Here is a 20,382-nt window from a genome sequence, read left to right as displayed (position 1 = left end):
CGCACCCCTACACCGTTGCCATATTTCCCTCTGCTTGATTCACTGAAATAGGGAACCCCCCCCCCCGTTGCCCATATGTAGCCTCCCTATCATGCATTCTGTCAGATACACCACTAGAATGATAAATAAACAGCATTGGGCATTGGTACTGTCAGGAAACACTGGAGTTTTCCTATGCCAACAGACACACTTCACTCTAAGCAAGTGACATTGATGGGAACTGTGTGTGTATGTTGTTTTGTTTGTGGACAATCTGGAAAGGTGAACTTGTATATCACACTGATTTTTCAGTTGTGTTCTGGGCCACTAAGTGACCCAGAACAGTACCAGCGGCCAGCTCTGTGAACAGCTTTTGCCTTCCCAGGGGCCTGTGGTCTTAAAAATAGCTTTCCCTCTCCAAGGCTTGGTTGACCATATCGTTTGAAGTTAATTGTGCAAAAAAGAGAACCCTCCAAGCGCAAGTGCATTTTTATAAAAGGAGAGAGGGAAGCTTTTTTTTTTTGTCCCACAGCCTGGCTGATTTAGGCTTGAACACTGAATTTTGCCTGAACTGAGCTGTCATGAATTTCTCCACACTTATTAGCTTGTTGTTAAAAAGGGATTGGCCATCTGTAGCAAAAACAAGAGGAAGCTCTGTGGTGCAGTAATCTGCAGGGAGCACATCACAAAGATAATCCTCTGCTGCTGAGAACAAATAAGGCAAAATAAACCACAGAGGCGTGAGGGAATGACTTGTCGATCAGACTTCAGAGAATGTTATTTCTAAAATTACAAAGTAGGCTTGAATAAATAAGAAAGTTGGGGTTATCACTTGTGTACTACGTGAACTGGAATTGGAGGAAGTGCTGTGTTTAATAGCTGCATGAGCCAGACTTGGTTGGAAGGACCTGTTTTTTTTTACTGTTTTGTGTTTCTTTGTGTGTGCATGCAGTGACTGGTTTGTGCTATGAAGTATTGCCAAAAGGACTTTAAAGTGGGTGGGAAGAAACCTTCTTGCAAAACCTTTTCCATGAAGGTGATTCTCAGGGGCAGGATGCAACTGTTTGGCCCCTCATCCCTGCTTCACCATTCCCTCTTCTGCCAATATTCAGACTTGTGAGTTATATTTCTTAGGTAGCCATAAGAGAGGACCCCAAGGTTTGTGGATGTACCAAATATATTTCCCATATTTTTCCAAATATATCCCCACCCCACATATATTATGGAAAACCCTAAGGTGGGCAGGCTCTATGCTTCATGATCCACTTATTTTACATTTACATTTATTTTGTATTTTTATTTTACTTAAGATCCTCTAATTTGAGCCCCTACAAAATACATACCTGTAGAGCTAAAGATTTGGGGCCTTAGAATTTGTTTTCAATACCAGAACTGAAAGGAGCTCACAGTCTTTCCAAACAAAAATATTCTCTCTCTGCTTTCTCCTTCTACCTCCCAATTGTTTACCAACATTCCTCAGATCACCTAGAGATCTACCTCTGCCCATTCCTGATCGATTCTTGCTGATTTGGATGACTTAGAAATTAATAGTGAACACGATGCCTTCATGTGATGAATCTCACTATGAACACACAAAGCCAGAGGCCCTGGCTTTATTTGCAGCTTCAGATACTTTAAAAGTTGGAACTGCATTTTGAGGAATTTGCTGTGGCTTACAAGGACTTGAGTGTTTTGGTTTCCCGCCCTGCCCCAATTTTGTGAAAGTGAATACAATGATGCCTTTTAATTGTATATCTAACTTGGCTGATTCTGGCAACATTGTAGAAAGAGGGTTGCTGGATGTTCCTGTCTATCTAAATGACTTTTCAAAGGAAGCCTTCTGTTAATCAGGGCTAACCCTGTTTTCAGGGTTTCAAGGACGGTAGGGAAGGGGGAGGAAATTTAGTGGCATAGCATTTTTGTTTCCCTTTCATGGTAATGTGGGGAAATAGGGGGCAGAACGACTAAATATACTGAGGGCAAATGGCACAAATACCTGATTTAATGTTTCCCATCTGGTTCTTATGCAAATTCTAAGAATTATGTATTTATTGCATCTGTCAACCAATTAAAGAAAGCTTAGCTGATTATCTGATTAAATTGCATAGGAGAGAACTGACAATAGTTTATAGAGAGGCTGACGTTGAGATGAATTGAGTGATGGCTTTGTGCTGGCAGGAAAATCCTTCCATTTGCACAAGGAGGAACACCCAGTTCCCGTCACCTCCTGCTACCCTCGGTGCCCTACCACGTACTGATCCTGAGAGTCCAGGATCAACCTTTGTGGGGGGGGGCATGCAGTGGGTAGGATGTAATGTCCAAAATTGTGTGCCACACCTTGAGCAAGGAGTGGCACAACTCTGTTCCTTAGATCAGTGGTTCCCAATTACTGCAAACCCCCTGTTTTTCAAAAGCCAAGCCATAGGCCCCCTAGTTTTGATAATGTTGATGTATCTATGGTAGCTCCCTAATTGGGAACCATTGCTATAGCAGTCCTAGTTTTGCAAGAGGTGTCCTCCACCCTCTTGCGCACAAGGAAGGTACGCATCTCTTTAGAAGATGCTTGTCACACCTGTAGCTTTTATAAGTGCAGTGGTACCTTAGTTCTTAAACTTAATCCATTCTGGAAATCTGTTCCATGCTTTCCCATAGAAAGTAATGCAAAACGGATTAATCTGTGCCAGACTTTTAAAAACAACCCCTAAAACAGCAATTTAACATGAATTTTACTATCTGACGAGACCATTGATCCATAAAATGAAAGCAATAATCAATGTATGGTACTATAAAATAAATAAGACAGTATTGTACATGATAAAAATTAAAATTATTTTTTTTTCTTACCTGCACTGATGATAGTCATTGTTTGGATGGGGGGCTTTTATCCATTTCCGCAGTCATGCAGTCAATCAATCAGTAGCTGAACTGGGTTCCACACAGTCACAAAAACAAATTAACCAAAAAAGCCTCAAAAAAAAACAACGCAAAATAAATAGCAAAAACAAAAGCCAAATTTAATCCGTTCCGGAAGTTTATTTGACTTCCAAAATGTTCAAAAACCAAGGCACAGCTTGTGATTGGTGCAGGCGCCCTGGAAACAATAGCCGACAACTGCATCAGACCTTCGGCTTCCGAAAAACATTCAAAAACCAGAACACTTCTGGGTTTTCGGCATTTGGGAACCAAAGTGTTTGAGTACCAAGGCGTTTGAGAACCAAGGTACCACTGTACTCTTAATTTTAAAATCTGCTGCCTCATTAGTTGGAGATACCCACTGACAAACACATTTTTAATTCTTTAATTAAGTAGGTCTGCACTGCTAGGATTTATGAAAATATTTTTACTGCTTTTTCCCCCCCAAACAATTTTATTGCATTTTCAAATAAACACATTCAATAACAACAAAACAATAAACAACAAACACATCAACAAACAACAAAAACAAAATTTTCTCATTTTATCCTCTATTCAGCTATGTTACTTCTATTTGCTCTGTCGAGCTTTGACTTCCCTCCCTCCCCTCACTCGGTTTTCTTATCCACTCTTTTCTCGCAGTTCCTTTTGATCCACCTACTTAAAGTCAGTTCGTAGGATTTATTTCAGTCCTGCAAGTGTCTTTAAACTTCTACGGTCTTTCCCCATATAGTCCACAAATTTACTCCATTCCTTTTGGAACCTTAACTCTCCCTGGTTTCGGATCCTGCAGGTCAACTTCGCTAATTCCGCATAGTCAATCATTTTCACCTGCCACTCCTCGATCGTCGGTATCTCCTGTGTTTTCCATTTTGGGGCTAATAAAGTCCTAGCCGCAGTTGTAGCATACATAAATAATTTTTGATCTCCTTTTACAATCTCATCTCCTATAAGTCCTAATAGAAAGGCCTCCGGTTTTTTTGGGGAAAGTATATTTAAAAATCTTTTTCAGTTCATTATATATCATTTCCCAGAATCTTTTTAATTTTTCGCATGTCCACTGCATATGATAAAATTCGCCCTCTTTATCTTTACATTTCCAGCATAATTTATTACTCATTCTAAACATCTTCGCTAATTTTACTGGTGTTACCATCTATACATCTATACATCCTTTCATTACATCATCTTCATTACATTTTCTTTCAAGGCAGTACATGCAGTAAACTTCAATGTTTGATTCCACAATTTCAACCACGCATCATATTCAATATTATGCCCAAAATCTTTTGCCCATTTTATCATCACATCTTTTGTCAATTCATCTTTCGTATACCATTCTAACAACAAATCATACATTTTTGACAACAATTTCACTCTGCCTTCCAACAGTTCTATTTGAAATTTGGACCTTTTATCTTCAAAACAATATTTTTACTGCTTTTAATGGAATTATTCCATTAAAATAGTGCAATAGTGGCTGCCCAGCTGATTATGTTGGGGCAGTGACTTGATTCTCTTCCCTTTTTATCAGTTCTCCGTGAGTACACACAATTCCTTTCTGTCACGGGTATTTTATTGACTTTGTGTGCACACCTCATTGGTCACCCAGTGCATTTTAGGCATGCCAAGGTGACACTCTTGGTCCTTGGGGATCCAGTCTGTATGGTGGGAAGTCCACCTTCCACATCTGCATACTTGTCATCCTACATGGCATGGTGCTCCTCTGTTACACCTGCATGCTATCACTTCTTTGCTTTGTGCATGAACATGAAGAGGGATGGTGTGCATCATTCCATGGCTCTTCACATAACAGCTAATTCTTCTGGATTGGCTCATGTTGTTGGCTGACATTCCGCCCCCTAGATCTTAGCTGGAATGGGTGTTTAGATGTAAAAATACTTTAAGTCATCTTTGGCAATTCTGTCATCAAGTGAAAATGATGTTACTCTTTCAAAGGTGGCCCATGCTACTGCCTTGCCTTTGCTGCACCTGCCTCTTCAGAAATATTGTGTTTAGTCACTTTGGTCAAGAACTAACATATTTGTGTGCATAAAAAAGGATTCCCTTACTTATATCCCCCAAAAAGGGCTTTCCATGCTTGTTGCTCAGCAGAATATCTTTGGGGTTTTAATTTATGAGTCTTTCAATGAGTCGTGTATGTAGTATTGTAGGCACGAAAGGAAGCTGCTTTTTAAAATACTACACTCTGAACTGGGTTCTTTCTATGTATTTTCAGGTAAAAGCAAAGAAGCTGAGATAAAAAGAATAAACAAAGAATTGGCAAACATTCGGTCAAAGTTTAAAGGTAAGTTAACTGGTACATTGTTGCAATGCTATCTGTTCAAAACAAGAATTTATTTTCATGAATAAAGTGATACAAGAGCACAAACAAATGAAAAACAAGAGTCCAGACTCACAGCCTCATAGGCATATAGAATTATCAAGTTGGAAGGGACCACCAAGGTAATCTAATCTTCTGTCCTGCTACCACCTCTGATCAAACAGATTTTTGACCAGGAAACGTGGTTCAGATAGTTTCTGGTGGTTGCCGAACTATGAATATTGTTCAAGATGAAGGCACGAAATTGTCTTACTGGATTCAAAACAGAACTGTGGCTTTAATACTGAAGAACATGCTGTTATCCATGTACTGAGCAGTTGACTAAACAACCAACTTTCGGGTAAAAAAAATATACAGGACTTCTTCTTGGTACCTCTAGCCTGAAAGCGTAATAAGCTTTCCTAACAGTTTACACGGAGATGTGCAGATGAATGCTCCATAGGCTTGTGTTACTGGAGGTCTGTGCAGGCCCTGCAGATATCTCTTACCTCAGTTACTATGGGGCTTGACTAGAAAAGTTCAGAGTAATGATTCTCAATTGTCAGAAGCTCTCTGGCAGGTGAATTAAATATGGTAAAATGTTTTGTAATCCCAAAGTAGTTGATTATTACTTACTTCCTGCTGATAGCTCAACTTGCCTCCAGTTTAAGCACTCCTGTGTTACTTTTCTACCCAATAAGCAAAACATTCAGATCTCATCATAAAGCCAAAAATAAAGAGTTAAATATGTACTTCTTTCCATTTAACTGCTGGTTGTTGCAGCATATTCTGTGTTCTATGGTCCATTGAATGCAAGGGAATTTCCTATCCATTGTGATTTCTAGAAATGTGTTCTGGCTTTTTGAACACTGTCCAACGCAACCCACCATTTTCTTTCAGTAAGTTTGGAGGTGTATTTTGCATTAAAAAAAATTAAATTACATCCTTTTACCAGCTTCTGCAGCTAAACGCTGTCCAAAGTGGCTCACAATGGAGCATTAAAAAAACAGCAATGCCAATTATTAAAAACAAACTCCAGTGTAATAAATGACACAGCAGTAATAACCCAGTCTTGCTGTGTGTTTTTTGCATAAGATTGGCCATGTGGTGCAGTGTCTTCACTGTCCTGTGATAAGAAAACATTTCCTAAAAACACTGCTTGGAAAAGACGATAATGGTTTGTCTCCTGGTGCAGATGCCACTATCTGCTGGATTAGGGGTTGCCCTTCTTAGAAAAGAATGCTGATCTCTGATGTCTGCCAGTATTTGAAATCTTGGGTGTCTGTCTGCATTGGTAGATTGTATTGGTGGAACAGCGGCGTTACAAAATTTGTGCCACTGTGCTCCAATATAGAAATTAACAAGGGTCTGATCTGAACATGCAGTTTTGGCCACGACCTTTTGAGCTGTCTTTTATGGACAGAAAGACGTGCCTGCTGAGTACAAAAACCCTCATACACTCTAGTGCACTCGGGGATAATTATGGACAGCTGTACTGATCAGTACTACAGGAAACCTGTGTCCTTTGGGATTCATACGCAGCATACAAATTAAATGTATACTGTATTGGAAATCTGCCGCTGCTTCTAGTGGCTAATTGGCCTTCTTCCATCATGTCATTTACATTGTTTACGTAGACATAGCTTGTTAGAATATGTCACCCTAACTCCCTGTACACTAAAGCAGATGAAGTCCTGCATGTCGAGAGACGAGTCCTGGGTAAGTAAACATTCTAAGGGAGTCAGCACTGCTCAACAGTGCTGCTTCATAAAATATTTCAAGAATGATGACCTCGATCAAGTGCAGCTAATGTGGTTCCCTCTTTATGTTGTGGGCTTAAGCTCCTGTCCTCTCTGACATCTGATCATGCCAGCTCTGGCTGATGGGAGTTGGAATCCAACAACATCTGGAGGGCATTGCATTGGATGTCTCTGGACTAGATTCTTGCCTTATGAGGTCAGCTGAGAGCAGAGACCTTTTTGATAACGTGTCAAATTGGTTAGGACACCAAACTTCAAGGAGTAGAGATCAGAAGCAAAGTTTACTTCTTAACCACAGCAAGTTAGGTCATCTGAGCAGACTCGCTTTGGCTTGTTTAAAACAAAATGGCTTCAAACCATGAGTTACAATGCTGGCATGTTTTTAAACAAGCCATGGTTTAGGTTCGGATGACATGATAAACAGTGGTTAATGGAAATCAGAAGTGAAAACTTCCAAAATCCTCTGGGCGGCCATACTGCAGGGGGATTCTGTGAGCCCCAGGCTCACTCATCACACTAAACCATTATTTGTAAAAGCATTATTAAAAGCCTCAGTTACCGGTAAGTACCATGTTCAGATGTCATGCTCAACCATTATATAGTGTGATGTCTAATTCAGACATTTTAGAATGCTTTCAAAACTCGTATAAATTCATTATTTCATTTCCCAGTTTCTGCTAAGACGGTTAAACCTAAGTGCTGATGTAATACTTGACATAATACTCTAAAACAGAGAGTGGTGTTCATTTAATACAGGATATAGCAAATAGCATGAATGAACATTTTAATCATTTCAGTACTTGTTTATGAGGCACTTTGGTTCCAGAGTGTGTGTGTAATCATCTGGAGGTTGGGTATATTTGTATCAGTGATTTGCCTTGGGTTGATGCAGATCACTCAAGACAATACAAGGTTTTTGAAAACTATGGCCTGTACTGCTGCAAATAGCTTTATTAAACAGTTCCATAAGACTGGGCTCGAGTTGCCTAAAGTGAAGGATTAGATATAGCAACTTCAGCCATGCAAACACAGATGTTGCCTTTATGATTTGGTTTTAAAATGTTAATTATGCCCTTAAAGCAATAGTGAGTAAACAACAAACAAATCTAAGACTTGGAAAATACAACAGCCACTTCCCTAACTTCATCATCTGACTAAGGGGCTGTTTCACAGGACTTTATCGCAGCCACACCCAGTTTTCTCACTGGTGCTTCATTGTGATACAGGTGCGCGCAAACCCTTGCTTGTCACATCAACACTGTTTACAGTTTTTTTAAAAAAGGTATATGCCTAATATCTGAAGTGGTCTCGATAGCTGACCATGGCAGTGCATATCCCCTTCCTTGCTTACAACACCATTACTGCGTCCATTCAGGAAAAAGCTAGGCTGCAATGCATACCATACACCTGAAGCACATTTTCCATTTGAAGAATCCTGGGAACTGTAGTTTATCCATCAAAGAGCTATGATTTCCAGCACCCTTAAATCACAGTTTTCAGGATCCTTTGAGGAGTGGGGGAGAAACTATGATGTGTATGCAGCCTTAGAGTGTCACATATGTGTATAAAATCAGGAGCAGAAGGCAAACAGAGCTGAGGCTTCTTAACCATTTCCTCTCAGGCTATTTCTCCACCCACTCAGTCAGTCACAAGTGTCCTTTTCCTGCTAGGGCCAGGAGCAAATACCTGGCTAACCACCTGCTTTCTGTAGCAGCATCCTACAGTAGCTCTTCATGTTAAAATACACACAGTGGAGGGAGATTACATGCTGCTCATATAGCCCGTAGTTTGCTGCTCTAGAAGCCGTCTCACACACATTAACATGCATGAATGATGCTGGTTTGAAATGAATTCATGTGCAACTTTCAACATCCTATTCTTATAGGATAATGGTATTACTGAGCACCAGACAGTTATTTATAACTTAAGAGCAGAAGCGTTTTGTGGTGGTCAGGTAATTCAGTATTTTGATTCTCAAATGTTTGTTTGGGTTTTAAAAAAAACATATTTGCATAGGCTAAACATTGCATCTCCATCTGTAGTAGTTTCTCAACAGCTGAAGATGCGTCTCTCCCCTTGAATCTCCTTTGCCTTAAATACAAATTTATGTTGGTCTGCCCTGAATTCTGAGAGCCTGAGAAAGTTACTGTAGTTATCAAATTCATCATGGGGGAGGGATATTGGGGGGGTCAGTGAAAAAGCCTTTCTGTGATCCCTAAAAGCAAACTCATTAATTGGATGAGAAATTCTAGTTTATACATCCTGCTTGGGAACAAAGACGCGGGTGGTGCTGTGGTCTAAACCACTGAGCCCCTTGGGGTTGCTGATCAGAATCCCCACAATGGGGTGAGCTCCTGTTGCTCAGTCCCAGCAGCTCCTGCCAACCTAGCAGTTCGAAAGCACGTCAAAGTGTAAGTAGATAAATAGGTACCGCTCCAGCGGGAAGGTAAATGGCGTTTCCGGACGCTGCTCTGGTTTCAGTGTTCTGTTGTGCCAGAAGCGGCTTAGTCATGCTCGCCACATGACCCGGAAAAACTGTCTGCGGATAAACGCCGGCTCCCTCGGCCTGTAAAGTGAGATGAGCACCGCAACCCCAGAGTCATCTGCGACTGGACTTAACTGTCAGGGGTCCTTTACCTTTTGGGAACAGGACTTGGAAATCTGAAAACAATTTTTGTGACATTGGTATATAACTCTCATGTGCTTGCCTAGTCTAGTTCAAGGCACAATGCTAAACAGAAGACTTGGATACAGAACTTGTCTTTGGAGATAATTTCCAAAATGCATGTTCTATATAATAGAAACAAATGTAGAAACAAAACTGGTAAGTAAATATTTGAGCATCAGAACAGAGGACAGAAGGTCAACAACTTCCAAAGGCACAGAAAAAAGAGTGAGGTCTTAACTTGCCACTGCTGCCCTGGAGGAGGGGCAGGAAATACATTTAATAAATAAACATATAAAATACTAGGAGGGTGACAGAGCCACGCAGGTCTCCGGCTAGAAGGCATTTCAAAACTGCATCAGAAAAGTCCTTTTACTTCATAGTGGCCAGCCTGGGCAATGTGTAAGGTGGTGTTTTCAGTGGAGTCTTAACTGGTAGTTTCAAACTGGGAGTTATCGTTTCACAGCGGAGGAGATATTCCTGGAGATAATTGAACCCCTGACTGTCTAAGTCTCTCGCTCAACATGAGTATGCTTGTTTATGCCCAGCAACAATCCAGCAGAAGCTCTCCATGTGATGGAGGCAAGTAGGCTAAGCATCATCACGCACTGAAAAACATCCTCTTTATATATTGTATCTTAAAGTAAACTATGTGTCAACCTGATATGGTCTTATACTGAACTGTATCCAAATACAAGAGAACTTTAATTTTCTTTATAGGTTTGGTTAAGTTTCATCATGTTTACTATTTATAATATGCATGCCTTCACTGACAGCTTTCTTGTCAGTTCTAAGTGCTCATAAAAGGCCAATCAAGGTGCTTTGAAATGTCAACTAAGACCCCCAGTTACATATATATATATATAGAGAGAGAGAGAGAGATGACATATTCCCCTGTTGAACACACACAACACTACTTGTTACGCGTATGCTTCTGCAAGTGGCTATGCTTCAGAATACATCAGATTTGGAGAAATTGGATCTGTAAACTTCTGTCATGCTTTGGTTGAGTAAAAAGCGTTGCTAGTTCAACAAAAGCCTTTCCAAGAAAAGGAAGTCTCCTTTGACCCAGTCATTGTGTCTGACAAATGCTGACTTGCATTCTCTTTCTTCCTGTTTCTCTTGTACTGATTTTAAAGCCACCGGAAACATTGCCTCTATCTAGCCACTTTATCTTTCTCTCACGTCCAGTTCTGAAACTCACTGTGTTGTGTCACAAAACTCATAATTCTGGAGGTTCTGGCGGAAAATGAGCTTTAATCCAAAGCATGGATATGTGTAGTGAGATTTTCTTTGTATGTGGATTGCCTTTTTACCGTACAAGCAAGATGCCAAAACAAGGACCCCTAATGCCTATCTTTTTAAAAATGTGTTATTTTTCATTAGTAGAGGCAATTCCACCCTGTCTAATTTATTGACTTGAAAGTAGTAGCTGTGCTGTAGTCTAGAGACTGAAGCAGTTGAACTTGCCTATGTGTCAGGTGGGGGAATATATATATATATATAGAGAGAGAGAGAGAGAGAGAGAGAGACAGACAGACAGACAGACAGACAGACAGACAGACAGACAGACAGACAGACAGACAGAGAGACTAAGCAAAGATATCCTGGTCATAAGGCATCCCCCAACATGTCTGTACTATTTCACCAGTTATATTAGCTATGTAACCAGAAGGATGCTCTGTACATGCAGCCGACAATCTCTTGTATGTCTCTTCATGAAGAAGAAAAATTGCTGAGAGGCAAACGTGTCCCCATTTCTCCACAGCTGAATTTCTGACCCTGTTCTTGCGTAACTGTTTTGCTTGTTAAAAATTTGCACTGTATCTGAAGCTGTATTCCCAAGGTAAGGAGAGCTACATGGCTGATGTCTGACATTGTTGCTGCCCGTATCCTTAGCTCTTGTGTTACACAGGTTGCCTAATGGGACAAGCTGCTCCTCCCACCCCCCCCGGTTTTGGAGGTGGATTCACACATGCATTTTCCGGTCTGGCTTATTCTAGTCTGCTGGGTGCTTCCTATTAAGCAGACAACCACCACCACCACCCAGTCTGTTAAACATAGCCAGTTTGAGTACAAGACTCCAGCAGCTGTTGTTGCCTCTGATTTAGGTGTTGGTTCAGCTTGCGTACTCCTTTTCCACAGTGCTGCAATACCTAGCTTAAAAGTGTGGTGATGACATCTCCATGGGGCTCAGGGTGACGTGCAGAAATAGTTGCCCCAAAGACTCCTGATTTCTACTTCTGGCTGATCCAGCACCATGTATGATACTTGTACTGTTACATTTGAAGAGATGCGTTGGTGCATGGCATGAGGAAAGGTGGCACGGTAATAGATTGTCCGGGTGCACTTTTCTGAGGATGGGAAACCTTGAATGGATAACCACTTTCGAAAAGTGGGAGAAGGACTGTCCCTCAGTGGTAGAGCACCTGTTTGGTATGTTAGAAGGCCACAGGTTCAGCTCTACCTGGAGAAGCCAGAGACTGAGATAGACTCATATCTGAGATTCTGGGGCACCTCTGCCAGTTTGGCATGGAAAATGCAGTAAGCTTGAGGCATTGGCATACAGCATTTTTTGCTTACGGCTTTTTATTTTGTCTTTAATTGCTCACTAGGTGATAAAGCCCTTGATGGCTACAGTAAGAAAAAGTACGTCTGCAAGCTGCTTTTCATCTTCCTCCTGGGGCATGATATTGATTTTGGCCACATGGAGGCTGTGAATCTCCTGAGTTCGAACAAATACACTGAGAAGCAAATAGTAAGTCATGTCTCATCCCTGCATTGCGTTGATATATATTTTTAAAAATCCACTTCCCGTATAATATTGGGGGGGTCAAGGGTGGGCAACCTTCTGAAGGCCACATGCTGGTGTTGAGCAGGGCCAGAGGCAACAGTGGGTAGACCTACTAATGTGAATTACACCTTTGTGCAGGGGGCTAGTCTCTGTGTGCGTATACTCTCCTCTCTGTCCTCCATCTAGGCAAGTAAGAGGCATTGTCAGAATTCAAGGATGCATTGCAGTTAGCAAACGCACAAGGGACACAAATGGCAGCTGTCAGTGCTTGAAATGTATTTCACATTTGGCATCTAGGCATGTGGGGTGCATCAGCAAAATATCTGTAACAGTTAGGTGTAGCACAACAGAACTTTCAAGCAGACATTGATGCAGAATGTTTAAAACCAGAGGTGGGGTATAAATATGTTGTTGTTGTTGTTGATCGGGATAACTGACAACAATAATAATTTTATTAAATTAGAAAATAGGAATCTCTTGGTATTCAGACATAAGAGAAAATATTTCTAATACAGCACAGTACATGGTTTAAAAAATATATGGCTGTTTCAGAGTTGCAGCCAGATTGTCCTATAAGCATCTGGCTTGAAAGAGAGATGCATGCTAGGGGCCCGTCTCCCTTTCCCCTCTTAAAAAATATATTTAAAAAATCAAGCAGAGGCTGATTAAGGTGAACTATAAGCGTTGAATAAACCAGCTAGACCCTTATTTTTCTAGTTATGCATTAGAGATGTACACTACAGAGAAATCCCCCTGCACACATAAATTTTCCTCTTTCCAGATCTGTCTGGATCTCATCCAGTATGACTTTTAAATGCTGTGTTTTGATATGCATACATCTAAGCAGGATCCCCACCTGTCAAATTAATTTACATTTGGCTTTTATTTGTGCTTGGAGTGAAAACTGGCCACATTGTGACATGTCTGGCTTTTAGGTGAGGTCCTTAAACCATTATTCTCGAGAAGCCTGAATAATTCACAATCCCAAAGCAAATTCATCTGCCCCTGCACCCCAAATACCAAATGTTTTTGGTGGTAGCATCAAAAACAGGAGTGGGGAAGCATATCTAGTGCTGGGGTGGGTGGAGTGGTTTAAGCATCTCTCTCCATCCTAGAGCCCTGTTGGGGATGCAGATTCTCCTATCCCAGGTTTCCATGGCCAGCCAATCATTTGACTGGGAGGGAGAGTGAGCATTCCCTCCTCATTCAGTACCAGGGGCTGTGACCCTGTTCATGTGCATGCCCTGTAGGTGTATATGCAAGAGCATGGAGGGCACAGGAGCCATTTGTTATAAGGGGATGTTGCCTACTAAGCATTTCCCCGGCTGCCCACTACTAATTCTTCTCTTAATTCCAGGGCTATCTGTTCATCTCCGTGCTTGTGAATTCAAACAGCGAGCTGATCCGCCTGATCAATAACGCAATCAAGAACGACTTGGCCAGCCGCAACCCCACTTTCATGGGACTCGCTCTGCACTGCATCGCCAATGTGGGCAGCAGAGAGATGGCAGAAGCATTTGCTGGAGAAATTCCAAAAGTTCTTGTAGCTGGGTAGGTGCTCTGTGGGAATTTCAGGGGCTAGACAGAAAGAAGGCAATTAAACTGATTCTCGGGATGCAGCCAAGTATCTAAACGTTTGCTGACTGAATGTGGAGTAACAGCCTCCTAAAGGAAATCCATAGGAGATCCTATTCTACTCTGGAACGAGTGAAAACTCATTTGTTCCTGAAAGCTCTTGTTGTTTGCCCCCCCCCCCCCTTTGTGTGGTATTGCTTTATTGCTAATAGGCTCACTGCTTTCAGTGTCACGTGGATTTGAAGTGTGTATCTGTGTTAACCAACTTTTTATACTAATTTGTTTTATAAAATGGTATGATGGCTGAGAATTCTTCTGTGGATACAAATTTAAACAACTGGATGGCTAAACAACCAGTCCTCATGGACACCAGCCCTTTTGAAAATTGAGAGTGCTTGCTTAAGTGCTGGCATCACATCCATTTCCCTGTATTCACAGGTGTGTGTGTGTGTGTGTGTGTGTGTGTGTGTGTGTGTACACACACCCCCACACACACCTTTCAAGTGTTGTGGGGTGTTAACCTGGATGCTTCCAAATGAATGTTTTTTTGGCATGAAGGATCCAAAACGTATTTATCTAAAGAGATTATAGTCATACAATACAAACCTGCAATACAAAGCCTAGCCTTGGAAAATATAGATGCTTGATAATCTGTTGTACTGCAAAAATAGGTTACATATGGCATCTCATTCATTAGACTCATGCGGTATAGACGTATGCAGCCTCAGAGGTTAAAGAACACATTCTCACAATCAGTGGCCTTGCCATGTTTCCTACATATACAAATGTTCTTGCCAACAGAAACAGCATGCCAGTTTCATGAGCTGGAAAGTTATGTGTACTTTGTTGCATCTGTGGCCTTTTTTCGGAGCTGACACGATGGCAGTGCTCCCATGTACTTTTGGTGCTCATGTTACCGCTTGCAGTGTGTGCAACTTTGGATGTAGATGGGTACGAGCTTGTATATAGGGAAATGGTCCAGCCTTGCTGTCTTCTAAGAGCTGCCGCTGAAGAATTTTGGGTGTTTGAGAACCCCTTGACCAGCTTTGGTTTTCTGTTGCAGAGACACCATGGACAGTGTGAAGCAGAGTGCAGCCCTGTGCTTGCTAAGATTATACAGGACTTCTCCTGACCTGGTTCCTATGGGAGACTGGACCTCCAGAGTTGTGCACCTTCTCAACGACCAGCATCTGGTAAGCTTACTTGACTAGACTAGATCTTTTTCTCTTGAAAGTGTGGATATTTGATTGTCTGGAATCAGAATTTAATTACTGTATATAGAACCATGGAAGCAAATATTTGACAAGTTTGCCATTGGTCAACTCCTAATGGTGAGATGTGCTACACTAATGCTTTGGGGTTAAGTTGCTTCCAGACTAGAGATGAGTGAGCTTTCAAAGGTTCTCTGCTCATTAACTCGGAATTTGCCAAATTCTTCTTTTAAAAAATCCAAACTTGAATAAGTTGTGTTGAGATAGCCTATCTGGGGAGCTCCTATTGTGGGTGGGCCCAGAAGCTAGTCCTTGTGGGTAACATTGGGACTGGCTTTCAGCCTCCTCTCCTCTTTTCACTCTGGAAGCATCCATTTCCTTTTCCATAGGAAGTAGTGGAACCATTACTTCTTATGGAGACATGAAAATATATCCTGTGGTGTGAGATTAAAAGATGTGGATGCAGGGAGTTCAAGCCTTGCTGGTTACTTGGCTTTGTCCACACAGTGGGCAAGGTTCAATTAATGTGTCCTGCCAGCAGAGGCCCTGCATAAAGACTTCTGCTTATGCAATAGGGCTTCCCCCTGCTCTGCTCCCCCATATGCCCCCTCCAGATTGGCTTGGGGGTGTGTGGAAGAGTCCCTGGAACAGTGCACAGAGCAATGGCGAGAGAAGGGGTCATTCTGGAACAATGGGGATCATTCTGAAACAATAATCTTAGTGTGACGTTGGAAGTCCTCCCATTGTGTTTTTCCTGCTAATGGAGGGAAGCAGCACCACAAGTTTGCAATGGGATTAGGGGGGAAATGCTGCAGAACTTCCTTTTCTGAAAGCTTGGATTTTGAGCACTTGCAGAAAGAAGTTCAGGGATTGAAAGGATTATGCCTGGCCTTCTGAACCCAGCCAGGCTCAGATGAGCATACATCATCCCTGTTATCGCCTGGGAAAAGGCAGGAAGTGGCACAGCAGTTTGCTGAAAAGGCTTCAGGCAGTGTCATATACTGGCCAGGCTTGCCGCCCATTCCTGTCCAGGTCTGCCACAAACTCATGTGCCAGATTCCGTGTGGCAAAGGAATGATCCTTAAGGTATTCAGGATCCTGCCCAGTAAAACGAACAAGCTTTTGAGAAGACACTGCACTGCGTTCAGTGATGTTTCTGGTAATATGCATGCAGGTTACAGTACACAGATAAGTTGCATCTGTGCCATAACTGCTTTCCTTTTGTCTTTGAGGAGAAATTGTCATTTTATACACAGCTCCTAATGTACAGAGTGCTTTTTGTCTAAGATCCTTTGAAGTAAACAACCAGCTAGTTTTGCTCTTGGTACGAGGGTGACTTATCACCAGTCACACAACCTAGGCTAGGGACTGATTGGGGATTTCAACACAAATCAAAATACAGTTTTCTGTGTGCCAGACCAGTGGCCGACCAAGGAAGGGTCTTTCCTAATTGTTTGCATTGTATCTTTGCAAAAGGGAATGAGTTATTTTCTTTCTCTCTTGAGTCTGCAGTGGATTTGGTTAATATTTGAATGCATTACCCCAATATAGGGCAAGGTCATGTACAGTTCCAAAAGGTGGCAGGAAATGCATAGCCTTTTGTAACAGGACATTGGGATCCCGAGATTGTAGTTTGCTTTATCTTAGCCCATTATTGCAGGCTACGGAAGATACAAATCTGTTTTTAAAAAACAATTTTACTGGGGAAAAAGAAAACGATATAATCCAGAGAACTGTTGCATGAATCAATATGTATATTTTTAAAATTTAATTGGTCATTTCAGAGTCTCTTTCTCCCTGCCCCCTCCCTGCCCCAAGCCTAATAAATACTATACAGTATGGGTTGCCAATATGGTGCTAGTGGGTGCAGTCACCCCTTTGAGGTCTTTTCCCTGTTGCCCATGAAGCTTCTGAGCACCTTCTCACCACTGCTGCCTTGCTGGTGAAGGCAGTCACCTTTTTCTCCCTTGGTAAAGTACCTAGAACTGAAGGAGGAAGCTGGAAGAATGACACACTTTCCCACTTCCCTTTTCCAGTTCTATGTACTTTTCAAGGTTCCGATGAATTCTCCTCCGAGATCAAATTGTGTGTGTGCATGCACTTCCTTTCCTTTCCTGTTGGGAGCAATGGGGGCTAATCCAAAGGAAGGGGGAAGGAGTGACCAGAAGAGATGGTGCCCAAGACACCCCCAATGCAAATGTGCCCATGGACTTGGTTGGCAACCCCTGATACAGTGGTCCCTTGACTTACGAATTTAATCCGTTCCGAATGCACATTCATATGTCAAAAAGTTTGTAAGTCTAAAAAAGCGGTTTCCCATAGGAATGCATTGGAAATGGAAAAATTCCTAAGTCGAGTAAACTGCATCTAAAATTCGTAAGTCGAGAAAACCCCATCGAAACCGCAACAGTTTTCCTTTTGGATGTCGAAAAAAACGTAAGCGTGCGGCCATTTATTTATTTTTCATTCTTAACTCGAAATTTCGTAAGTCGAGGGACCACTGTGTACAGAAACAAGATATGTAGGGAAGAGGGAAGTCCTTACCATACCATACCATACCATACCATACCATACCATACCATACCACGTAAATCCTAAAATGGAAATAAGGGATAGCTGGGCAAGAGTAGCTAGGTGACTGGGGAGAAAATGGATCACTAAAATGGAAACACAATATACTTGTCAGAAGTCATATCCCAGTTCTTTTATATATAAATTACATTCATAAAACATCTCTATACATTAATACGGTTCGTCTGTTTTGAGCCAAATAAAGGATTGAATTATTTTTGAAGCAGGAGAAGAGTAGAAAGCTTTTATGCTGCCAGTAGATGCCTAAGGGCCAAACAAGGCATGATGTGGACAGTCCATGAACACAGCTTTCTTTCTTTCCTTTTCCTTTTTCTCTTTGCAGCTTTGGGGGAAATTAGATTGAGATCATAACACGATGGCAGGCTGGGGGAAGGAGCCAGTGTGGTGTAGTGGTTAAGAGCGGTAGACACGTAATCTGGTGAACAGGGTTCGCGTCTCCGCTCCTCCACATGCAGCTGCTGGGTGACCTTGGGCTAGTCACACTTCTTTGAAGTCTCTCAGCCTCACTCACCTCACAGAGTGTTTGTTGTGGGGGAGGAAGGGAAATGAGAATGTTAGCCGCTTTGAGACTCCTTAGGGTAGTGATAAAGCAGAATATCAAATCCAAACTCCTCCTTTTCCTCTTCTCCCATTCTGGTCTAAATCCCACTTCAAGCTGCTACTTTTTCTGTAGGGGGGGGGAGGAACCTTTTTTTTGGGGGGGGGCCATACGGTACAAAGACTAGCCCTGATCTCGTGAACTAGTTCCTGTGTGGCGTTATTGGTGCTTGGAAAAGAACAAACTGTGGGAGATCCGGCTTAATAGGCAATTTGACTCTAATACTAATATCCCCGGAAACTGAGAGACCTGTGGATGTGCTTGATGTTGGGGACTTTGGCTCTGGAAAATGGGCCCACCCTCTCACAGTTTGCCACCTTAACTATCTTTATTGAAGAGCAACACATTTCTCTTTTTGATAGAGGTGCTCATACTCCCTCCAGCAATTAAGACAATGCCTGCTAAGCTCATGGAGCAAGCACGATGGGAGTGAAACTGGGAGGATGGCAATAGAACTGGTGTATTTTGGGGTGGGGGGGGAAGGCTATACCACGTAGTGATCTTGGATATTTGCCCTCTTTTGGTTAAAAAGAACAGCCCTGTGGTGTAAAGTATGTGTGGCATGATAAATGAAACTTAATGGTGCTCTTGGTATACAATGCATGTGCTTAGTAATTGGAACGGATTTCAGGGAGCTGTAATCCTGTTTTTCTCCAGGGTGTGGTTACTGCTGCTACAAGTTTGATCACCACTCTGGCACAAAAGAATCCAGATGAATTTAAAACCTCCGTGTCTCTGGCTGTCTCCAGACTCAGCAGGGTAAGCAATTTATTGGTTAGAAGCAAGTGCTGGAATGTAACTAGGCTAAAACTAAATTAAGCTGGCTGATTAGATTAACCATCTGGTTTAGCCTCATGAGAAGCAGAAGTGCAGTTGGTATGAGAGCCGTTCTGATAGTTTGACAGGCAGTGTAGCTGAAGGCAAAGAGATTTAATTTGCTGTGCAATATCTCATGCACAGTGATTGTGTTGGGCTGATCCAATCACTTTTTTAAAAACTATTAGCTGTGCAGGAGATGGCAGATAAACATGCTTGTAAAGGTATAGCTGAAATTAAATTGTAAATAATATTTTGAGGCTTTGCAGGCAAAGCCACTCCTTAATTGCAAGAAGTTTGGAAGACCAGGGTTCCACTTCAGTAGCTACCGGAGCAGGAAGAAAATGATGCTATCTGTGATCAAGGCCTTGTAGTCATTATTTTTTTGTAGTACAGTTTGGCAATTCCATTCATTGGTGCACGACTGAACAGTCTCAATGACATTATCTACAACAGTAATCTATTAAAAAGGAAAGCCACCTGTAGTTTCAAAGGCCAGATAAGTACAGAAATATTTCCCAGCATATATATATACCTGTAGCTTTATCACAGTTTGGGCTGAGGAATAATGCCTGAGCAATAATGCCTGCACAACTGTACACTTAAAGGAGTTGCTGCTGGTTGTGATGCCAGTAGCCAGAAATAGGGCTGCTGCCATTGCAGTAGTTTTTAAGATGATAGTTGACCAGTTTTCTGCTGCACATTGTACTTAATTCCTGCAGGGAGCCAGGTCCCGCTGATGCCTGTTTGCAAGTAGCATGCTCCTGTTCTGCGAGGCATTCTGCCTAATCAATGCAGGATGGATTCTTGGCAGTAGACACTTAAGAGATTAGTGGCATGCTTGGTTTGCTACTTTGGAAACTTGAACCCCAGCCAGGCTAGCCAAAGAATTTGCTGCCTGAGGTGAACGACTGGATGATGATCTCACTCACCCTTCCATCCCAGAATCTGCACACAGAAGTAAATGGAACTGGCCATTGAATGCCAGCAATGAGGCAACATCTGCCACCACATCTGAGGACAGCAGGACAGCTTAGGGGATGCATGGATGGCCATGCGGCCCACACATTGTTGTCATCTAATTTCTGGCTGCCACTCTCCACTCTCCACCCATCACCTGCCAACTGAGGTGGCTACCTTGTTCTGCCTTATGGTA

General features: G+C 42.0%; 1 protein-coding gene across 5 annotated transcripts in view; it reads left to right on the top strand.

Moving 5' to 3' along the window:
* The window catches only part of AP2A2 (adaptor related protein complex 2 subunit alpha 2), a 61,702-nt gene that overhangs the window by 11,820 nt on the left and 29,500 nt on the right, over window positions 1-20,382 (top strand). For all 5 annotated transcript variants that reach the window (XM_035121796.2, XM_035121816.2, XM_035121805.2 and 2 more), the window contains exons 2-6: window positions 5,132-5,200; window positions 12,256-12,398; window positions 13,792-13,985; window positions 15,073-15,202; window positions 19,068-19,169. In XM_035121796.2, coding sequence (XP_034977687.1) covers window positions 5,132-5,200; window positions 12,256-12,398; window positions 13,792-13,985; window positions 15,073-15,202; window positions 19,068-19,169 — 638 coding nt within the window. The remainder of the gene's footprint in view (window positions 1-5,131; window positions 5,201-12,255; window positions 12,399-13,791; window positions 13,986-15,072; window positions 15,203-19,067; window positions 19,170-20,382) is intronic.

This window comes from Zootoca vivipara, chromosome 1 (genome assembly GCF_963506605.1).
Source record: "Zootoca vivipara chromosome 1, rZooViv1.1, whole genome shotgun sequence".
NCBI lineage: Eukaryota > Metazoa > Chordata > Lepidosauria > Squamata > Lacertidae > Zootoca > Zootoca vivipara.
This window is presented reverse-complemented; position numbering and strand designations above follow the sequence as displayed.